General features: G+C 38.8%; 1 protein-coding gene across 6 annotated transcripts in view; it reads left to right on the top strand.

The window, feature by feature from the left end:
• The first annotated feature begins 2,924 nt into the window (after positions 1-2,924).
• The window catches only part of ggt7 (gamma-glutamyltransferase 7), a 41,393-nt gene continuing 34,046 nt past the window's right edge, over positions 2,925-10,271 (top strand). For 3 of the 6 annotated variants that reach the window (XR_012398931.1, XM_073939679.1, XM_073939681.1), the window contains exons 1-2: positions 2,925-3,024; positions 6,384-6,580. Coding sequence is in view for 4 of the 6 variants with exons in the window: in XM_073939679.1 (XP_073795780.1) it covers positions 6,391-6,580 (190 nt within the window). In the remaining 2 variants the exon portion in view is untranslated. The remainder of the gene's footprint in view (positions 3,025-6,383; positions 6,581-10,271) is intronic. The other 3 variants (XR_012398932.1, XM_073939680.1, XM_073939682.1) reach the window with 1 other exon arrangement.

Genomic DNA, 10,271 nt, shown 5'->3' on the forward strand with positions numbered 1-10,271 from the left:
TAAGGAGGGGGAGTTTGGGTATGAAGTCTTTGAATAACTCTGTTGAGAACCGGGATCCTTATGAATAAACTGCATAGTTGCAATCTATACAAGAGAGAGAGAGAGATCGACTGAGAATATCACTTACCAGTTTAATAATGATTTGATCAGCTGTAGTTAGAAAACACAGTTTTAATCATCTAAGCAAGGGCTTATTATGTTGTCCTGGTGTCATCTTGTGGATAGACAACATCAATCGTCTTTGGTTGATAGGCACCAATAGTATCTGGATGCAGCCTTTATGATGCAAGCTGAGATTGCATCAGTCAGCCATGCAATGTCAGACACAATGGAGTGACGTCACTGTGACAGGTGTGGTAAGGGGTGGGGTTGGGCAAGCGCATTGGATGCAGCTCAGATTGCACTGCACCAGGTCTACATCCAGCACCCTCTCCAACGCGCTGTCTCTCAGAAATTATAAATATATTGAAATAGGCACTATCCTTATAAATAAACTGCATAGTTGCAATCTGAACGACCACATTATCGACTAAAAAAGCCTTAAAAGTACATTATACTGTCCAATAGCTGCAAGATTTGTTAAGCTGTAGTGAGTTTGGTGGTATGCTGCTCTATATGGGCGGAGTAATACACAAAGGTGAAGAGGCTGTTCGAGTTCTAATATTGCAGAATATCACACTGCCATCAGCCAATCAGATTAAAGTACCAGACAGAACTGTTGTATAATTATTTATATATATATATATATATATATATATATATATATATATATATATATATATATATATATATATATATATATGCACACACACACACATAAACATACACACACAATGGAAGTCATTAGCTTTTTTTTCCAGCATTCTTCAGTATATCTTCCTTTGTGTTCGACAAGAACGAAACTCAAACAAGTGGACGATGACTAAATGATGACAGAATGATCATTTTTGCGTGAACTGTCCCCTTAACATCATCCACTTGAAGTGTGTCTTCTGTTTGCATTGTTTTTACATGTTGGATGAAGTGGATGAGGCAATATCAAGTAATAATGAGCATAAATCACCGTCAGAGCTGGCCACCGTATACTACTCTGTGTTATTTCTCTCTCTCTCTCTCTCTCTCTCTGTGTGTGTGTGTGTGTGTGTTCAATATGATTAATTTAACGTGTGGGACTAGAATGATGTCCGTTAGGCCTCATTGGAGGCTTGTGATTTGAGGGAGAGCTGAGTGAAAACATGAACTGGGAAAAAAGAAAATAACAAAAACAAATATGCTTGTATTTTTTCCTCATATTGTTATTAGAAGAGATGTTCACCTTAGTAACAAAGTACAAATAGAGTTTTATTATTATTATTATTTAAAATGAGTGGTGTATATGATATCTATGGTGATTGTGCCTTTCACTATTCTGCATGGTTTTCATGATGTGCCGACTGTTTCATCCGTATGACATGGGCATCAGAGACCTATGCAAAATACCATGATGGGTTTCCAGCATCCATTCAGAAATGCAGGTTCCAGACAATAACAATAAACACTCAGGATGCAACCGCAATCTGGACTCATTCTTTACCTGTGTGCTTGTTTCACTAACTGGAAACGCTTCTTGAAAATATAAGATGTGTTGCTGTCTGCATTACATAAAATGTCCTATAATTGTTTTAAATTCCAGTAAAGTGTCTTGTTATTCATGATAGCTTTTTGGAAAAATTAATATAGGTGAAATAACATCATTCAAGTGTAACAGATATATTCATAAATATATCTAGTTATAATCTGTAAATAATTAAATGGCATGCTTATTAAATACAAACAGTTGAAATCAGAATTTTTAAACCTCCTTTAATTTTTTTTAATATTTCCCAAATTATGTTTAACTATTTTTCACAGTATGTCTGATATTTTTTTCTTCTTTAGAACGTCTTATTTGTTTTATTTCGGCTAAAATTAAAGCAGTCAGCTAAGAACAGGAAACTGAGGCTACAATTCATACAGGATCACTATAGAAGATTGGAGAAAACGTTGCCTTGCCACATTGGGATGGTCGGGTCAGAATTTGGCATCAACAACATGAAAGCATGGATCCATCCTGCCTTGTATCAACAGTTCAGGCTGGTGGTGGTGTAATGGTGAGGGGGAGATTTTCTTGGCACACTTTGGGTCCATAAGTATCAACTGAGCATGGTGTCAACGCCACAGCGTACCTGAGTATTGTTGCTGACCATGTCCATCCCTTTATGACCACAGTGTACCCATCATCTGATGGCTACTTCACGCAGGATAACGCACCATGTCATAAAGCGTGAATCATCTCAGACTGGTTTCTTAAACATGACAATGAGTTCACTACACTCAAATGGCCTCCACAGTCCCCAGGTCTCAATCCAATAGAGCACCTTTGGATTGTGGTGGAATGGGAGATGCGCATCATGCATGTGCATCAACAACTGCGTGATGCTATCATGTCAATAAGAACCAAAATCATCTGAGGAATATTTCCAGTATCTTGTTGAATCTATAACGAAGGATTAAGGCAGTTCTGAAGGCAAATCCAACCCGGTACTAGTAAGGTGTACCTAATAAAGTGGCCGGTGAGTGTATGCTTTTGATACAAATGTAGTGAAACCATTATAAGTTTTTACTAAACATAGTTAAACCTGTTTAATACAGTAAAACAACTGTTAATTTTGTAGTTACTATGGATTTGCTATAAAAAACAACAACAACATGGCTAATTCAGTAAACAGCAAAACAATGATCATTCTTCGCATGGGATAACTTTGTTTATGCTGCTCCTTTAAGCGTTTGCAGCAGTGTAAACTTAACAAATTCCCAACACTTCTCCTGTTTTTCCAAGAAACTAAAGTGTGTTTGACGATCACTCTCAAACAGCTCCTCCAGATAAACCTGCTCAGCGGGATCATGCTGCGCATGCGCAGTGTGCGACTCACTCACACAAATGACTGCAGCGAACCACCTGTGCTAATAATATGTGACAAAGGAGCAGAAGCGCACATTTCACCTGTAAGTATGATGGAAACACTGCATTACAAACGTCACTAATGTTGTTGAATTGTTCGTGTACGCATATTAATGCGCGCGTTGCGTTTATGGCCGCGTTGTTGTGTCGCGTCATACGCTAAAAGCACATCATCTGTAAAACATCTCTGGAGCGTCGAGTTCTGCTGTTTTAATCAGTTGTTTCTGCTACATTTGGCTATTTTAGGCGTGAAACCGCGTCATGTGTGGACGCCCGCGCACCTGCGCTTTAATGTCAGCCGATGCTTCAGTTTTTCAGCTCCGTGTGAAAACAATCATCGTGTAAATCAGCTGTGTACATCCTCTGATATCACAGTCACGGATGTAAAAATAATAACAATACAGATAGATGGAGATTAAACAACACGACGCGACCCTCTGCGTCCTCTTTGTTTGTTTTGATGTTGAGTTTGACACATAACGCGGGTTTGAAGCATCAGTTTTTCAGTCACTCTGATTGTTTTGGTCTTGTCGGAGGTTATAACTCTATAGGGATACTGGTGAACTGATCCATACAGGAAGTGTGCACTCTTCATCCTGCCTCATATATGATCATGTGTTCATATTAAGTCAATAGTTTTGCGTGACAGTCTTTAATATCGTCCACCACATGTCAGAGATTCTGTCGATGTTGTCTATAAACAAGCATCCAGCTGGCCTTCATTGTTGTTAGTGGTGTAAAAGGATGTGGAGGCCTGGTTTGTGTTACATGTAAGGGTTTTTAATTGGTGTAAAGTTAGCTTTATCTTCGCACATTCTAACTTTAACCTTCTTAATAATATAATTTCAGATTTAAGTATTCTTCGCCAGTTCCTAATAGTGAAGTCATATTAGCAGCCATTCATTTTCTTTTCGGCTTAGTTCCCTACTGAAAAATCCAGCTTAAACCAGCCTAGGCTGGTTGGGTGGTTTTAGTTGGTAGACCAGGCTGGTTTTAGGGAGGTTTTGGCCATTTCCAGGCTGATTTCCAGCCTGGTCGTATGGTCAGGCTGGGAGATGACCAGCTAAAACCAGCTTGACCAGCCTAGCCAGGCTGGAAGCCCAGCCAAAACCAGCTATGTCCAGCTTAAACCAGGCTGGTCAAGCTGGTTTTAGCTGGTCATCTCCCAGCCTGACCATAAGACCAGGCTGGAAATGGTTGGAAACCAGCCTGGAAATGGCCAAAACCCCTCTAAAACCAGGCTGGTCAACCAGCTAAAACCAGCTTAGGCTTTTTCAGCACATGTTTTACGCAGCGGATGCTGCGAATGCGGATTTTGGAACATTAGGGGGAAACTGGAGCACCCGGAGGAAACCCACGCGAACACAGGGAGAACATGCAAACTCCACACACTGAAATGCCAGCTGACCTAGTCGAGGCTCGAACCAGCGACTTTCTTGCTGAGGCGAATGTGGTGCTACCCACTACAACTCTGCGTTGCCCTATTAGCAGCCAATGACTATCGAACATTGTTGACAGTCAATTAAATAGCGCTAATGTTGTTTTGAAGTCATTCTTGCATGCGATTTCAACGCAATACTAGCGTCACAAGTTGTGCTCGGAACTATGTCGTTATAATGAATCTGTATTAACCTTTGAGCAGTTTCAGAGTTATGGACGTGACATTTGCAGCAAAAACTCAAAACATAAATTCACATAGAAACTACACGTAAACGTTAAATTGAAGCATCTGGAAATGATGACACAATAAATACAAACTGTCCCTTTAATTCTTCATAGCACAGATTTGTGAAGCGCTAAAACTTTGCTCATTGACTCTGGTCTAGGGCTGCACAAATAATCGAAAAAAGATTGCAATCTCAATTCGACCCTACGCACGAACCTAATTCAGCTTTTCTACAGTTGCAGCACGTTCTTTTGTTCTTGAAAGGTGCGTGGTTTCCCCTCTCCCACCATCTTGTTACTCCAAACTAGGTTAAGATACATCCCAAACACTCCTAAATAATTTAGTTGAGACCAAGTCTTAACACTTAACCTTTATAAAGCACACTTAGGGCCCTATCATACACCCGGCGCAGTGTGGCGCAAGGCGTGGCGCAGTAGTCTTTTGGTAGTTTCAGCTTGGCGCAAGAGTGGTTTTGAGGTGTTACGCTACGCTGTTTAAATAGCAAATGCATTAGCGCTCATTTTTGCGTCCATAGGCGTTCTGGTCTAAAAAGGAAGGCGTTCTGAGGCGCACTGCTGGCGCGTTAATATTTTGAGAAACTATAATAGATTTTTCATTAGACCAAAACTAACCCGGTCTAAACTCCAGCGCAGAGTTGCACCTCGCTTACACACTGCTTAATACACACAAGAGAGCAATAGGCAAATATCTTTACATATGAAAAAATGTAAATATAAAGGATAAATATAGGATATAATAAGAATAGATATAAAATATAAATATAAAGGATTAAAATATTACAAAACATATTATTTTCTAGCCTACATAAATATGAAAAACCACTGCTTTTATGTCTTCTTCATCTCGGGAGGCTTTTTCAGTTCATTCATAACAATTTGCTTTTGTATAATGTTGTTATTATTAGCAGTATTATTTATTATATCCATATTTATATTTGTTTTATTAAAACAAGCTTAGATTTGCCCACCTGTCAGGTTTTAGACCATATGGGGCGCAGCATGTGTTTTAGGATATAACTCAGGTTTTTGAACACACTTCGTTATTATTATTCATTTATTCGTTTGCTGGAAATTAGAACTGAATTTAGAAATAGTTTTGAAACAAATATTTGCGCTTAACAAACAAAATTAATTATTTATAGACTAATTGATGTCTGTGTGTAAAGGTTTCCCTATCCAAGAGCGAATGTGAAAGTAGATCCATTATCTCTCATTCTCACGCAGTAGATGCTCTGTTTAACTGTTTTCTGTTAAAAAACTGTCAACTGTGAACTGTTTCCTTGTGAAATGCTCATTTTTTCCACTTAGACTTACTTTGCGTCTTGTAAATAGTGAATGCGCTCTTGGCGTGACGCAGCTGGCTCTTAAAGGGAATGGGAGATGAGACTGTAATTGGTTTATTCTCAAAACACACCTATTACTCATTAAGAAAATAAACTCAATCCTATTAGATCATGCACCGTGGCGCAAAGCGCATTTTCCCGTCCTTAAATTAGCAAAAACACGTCCTGACACGCCCTGAAAGCGTTTGCGCCCTGCGCATGGACCGTCAAAATAGAGCCCTTAATCTTACGTCTAGAAATAAAAGTAAAACAAAGTCATTCTTAGAATTTTGACACACTTAAGAGTAAAATTGTACACTGAGCAGCTTTATACATGCGGCCCTTGATCTGTTTTCTGTAAGACTGAACGCAGAAGTGTGTGTTGCTGATTTCAGGTAGAGGATGTACACTCCGGCAGCCGATACGGGAGTGACGGTGGTGGAGGAAGACGCCACTCTGAGTAATGCCTACTCACCTGTCGACTACATGAGCATCACCAGCTTCCCTCGACTGCCAGAAGACGAGGTTTCAGCTGACAACACGATCAAGACACGCAAAGATGACGATAACTTCCTCGGTGAGCAGGAAGCAGGTAAATATGCGTCGGTAATGATAAAACCCTGATTACCTGTTCTTGAGTAGTGGGACACTGTGACTGCGTTCCAGTCCAATTGTTTATGTCCTTCACTCGCTAACTTCCCTCCATCTCGTTTACTGGGATGTACATTATTGATTGTTAAGCTATTGTTGCAGATTGAATAAGTGTCCACTACTGGAGGAGCATCTGGATGGGTTTAAATTGGAGTGCCCTAAACGCCTAAGCACTTGTAGACTACACTGTTGTGATGTCGAAATCACATATGAAGGTGCTGGAGTGGACATGTGAAGTAGACTTACTCCCTCTGTCAAAATCAAGGGATTGAGGATATGTCAATGTAAACTTCCCTCGTTCACTTGATGAAGTGGAACACACTTTAAAATGGTGGCAGGGATTCTCCTGAGGGAACAAGAAAAGGGAAGTTCGCGAGTAGGGATGTGCATATCGATAATCGAGTATCGATACTTAGAAGCTTCTAATTTGGTATCGATATTTTCTTTAAAATATCGATATTTCAACTGTATTTCAATAATTTCTGCGTAACTAAATGTTTTAGCGATGTGACGCTCCGTATACAAGACGTTACACCAATCAATCAGCGGCGGAACGTCACGTGAGTGATCATGTGCCTTTCAGATAACTTACGTACTCAACACACGCAAGTCACACACTTCTGCATTATGGAACGACGCGATGGCAGAGAGGTAACACAGCGTGTTGTCGTGCTCATTAGCTGAAAAAGTGTTGCACGAGTAATATTTGTGATAAGAAAGTCATACACACACACATGTTTGTTTTTGTGAAAAGTGGGGACATTACATAGGTTTCCATTCATTTTATACTGTCCAAACCATTGTATTGCCCTCACCCCTCCCTACCCCTAAACCCAACCATCACAGAAGACTGTGTGCAGCTTTACTCCATGAGTAAACTTATCCTGTGTGATTTAAAATTTAAAGGCTTTTGGAGAAATGAGGACGTCACCAATGTCCTCATATTTCACCTCCTTTTTGTAATACCGGTGTCATACCCATGTCATTATACAGATTTATGTCCTGATATGTCACAAAAACACGTACACACACACACACACACACATACACATTTTTATATATATATATATATATATATATATATATATATATATATATATATATATATATATATATATATATATATAGTAAACAGCAAATAATAGTATAATAATTAAATACAAATAAAAATAAATAAAATAATAAATCAGAATAATAAATCGGCTCTCTTTTTCTCTCTGATTACCATTAGGTGAATAAATATAAGTGTGTGTGTGTGTATCTGTGCAGTGTGTATATACAGTATCTATGTGTATGCGGTGTGTATATGCAATATGGTCGTGTGTATGTATATTTACATTATGATGTTTTTTTATTACCATTATTTAGAAATATTACATTACCATTGTAAATAATAAGTGCTATCAATATCTGTATCGTAAAAATTGTAACAAAAAGTATCGATATAAAAAGTATCGGTATCGTATCGAATTTAAAAATTGTGGTCTCGCCCATCCCTATTCGCGAGTGTGTGTCTAAAAGTGGACTGGAACGCAACCTGTGTGTCAGTATTCCACTCCACCCACCATCAGGTGAATATGCAAATTAGTCCTCTGATGGTGTTAGATTTTTTTCATCACTATATGGATAGGCCTGTCATGATAAGGAATCATTGTTGAGCAATATATTGTCTCAGGAATTGTTGTGATAATAGTATTATTCTCATTTTGAGATCATTTTATGCCACTGGTTATATGATTATAACAGCATAATAGTGCAAACAGCCGTAAATACTTTAAAATCGATTTTATGAATAAATCATAAATAAAAATCAAACCCTCGTAAAGCTAACATGGAAGTAACTGAAACTGCAATTCATCAAAATACTGCTAGTCCTGGTTACAGGAGCTCATTTCTGTTGACCCCACTGTTAAAATGGCCGACTTTACAGCAGGAAAAATAGACATCACTTTTTCTATCAGTGCTTTACAGATTGTTATGCCTTTTTTGTAAAGGAACAGAAACAAGATGTTTTTTATTACGGAAATTACAAATAAACAAGAAAATGTTTCATGCAAATACTGAAGTTTAAACTAAAAATGAAAATCAGACATCAATATTTCATGATGATTAGGGCTGAATGTGATTCAGGAGGTGGACACTGTCAAAAATAAGAATAGTGATAGTCTTAAAGTTAATGTTTTCAAGACAATTTGTTCCTTAACCTTTATTTTTTAGAGACAACTTGATATCAACGTTTGCATAAAAGTGTTTGTTTATGGTAATATAAAAACTCTAAACACATTTCCTCAATTCTTGCTCCCACTGCAATTGTACTCTCTGTAGAAGATCCGTTCTATGAAAACAATGAGTTTTGCACTAAAGATATCAGATGACCGACCACACCTACAAGCCCCAGGAGATTATCCAAAAAATACTTTGGAAGTTAATGATTACAGGTGTCCAGCTTTCTTCAGTCAATCTTGTTTGGTGTTCAACAGAAAAAAAGCATACACAGGTTTTGAACAAGTGGAAATGATGACAGAGTTTACATTTTTGGTGAAATAATACCTAATCTGCAAATAAACGCATAAATGAAAACTGTTATTGTTATGAAAAGCGTATTGTTCCTGCTGCTGCCTAAAGAAAGCAAACGTTTCATTTAACACAGTTGCAGTTTTATTAAAGGGCCATGACACCCGCCACTTTCGGTTAGAGTCTACTTCAGAATTTTTTCAAAAGATGCATGATTAATGGGCGTGGAGCTCCGCGAGCATCGGGCAGGAGTGGGCGTGGCCAGCAGGGGAGAAGGGGAGCGAACTGTTGTTGACAGTTAGCTCACACAGTTAGACACAAACCCTGAGGAGACACAAAACGCATGAGTTTACAACGTTAAAATGCAAAGAAATAAACAGTAATTTAATGCCCTGCTACATTTGTTATTCGTAATTTCATATACACATAACCACAATTTATATCATTATAAAGATAAGTGTGTTCATGTAAACACTATAAATGAGGATTCTCCCTTGATCCCCGTGTGTAAATTATAGATCTTGAATGCAGACTCAGTGCAGCAGGTCTCCCGACCTGTCTATTTTAACCATTAGCCCTGCTGGTAATATAGAGGATTTAGGCAAACACAGCAGCACAGTGATGTGTCTGAATGTGAACGAACTCCTGATAAAAGTCAGCGTCCGCCATTCTTCAATTCTCGCACTGCTCTCCCGACAAAAATGCTAGCAGCACACACACAGCTTTGCTGTATGATCGGCCCTGACAGGATCGCGGAGAAAAAACATGCAACAAACCCCGTGGATCATGAAAACAAACACATATGAGCCTTCATGAACGGCTACTGCGTGCCGTTGGTCCGTGTCTCACAGCTTGCTTGAAACTGGCAGGTCTGCCTTCGGAAAGCTCGTGCTCTCATGAATAATTAAGCAGCCGGCTCTTCTCATAGGATAAGAAAACTCTGCTATGAATAATAATGAGAAACCGACGCGTCATCATTGCACTTGCAGTTCTGCGCTACGTCGCTGATTTTGATCCGCCCCAAAAATCATTTTGAACCTGGAAGCTGAAATGAGCTGACAAAAACTATCCAGTTTTCCCACAATTAAAGCTGACAGGTGCTAACATTGTCTTAACTG

The sequence above is a fragment of the Danio rerio genome, chromosome 23 (assembly GCF_049306965.1).
Source record: "Danio rerio strain Tuebingen ecotype United States chromosome 23, GRCz12tu, whole genome shotgun sequence".
Taxonomy (NCBI): Eukaryota; Metazoa; Chordata; class Actinopteri; order Cypriniformes; family Danionidae; genus Danio; species Danio rerio.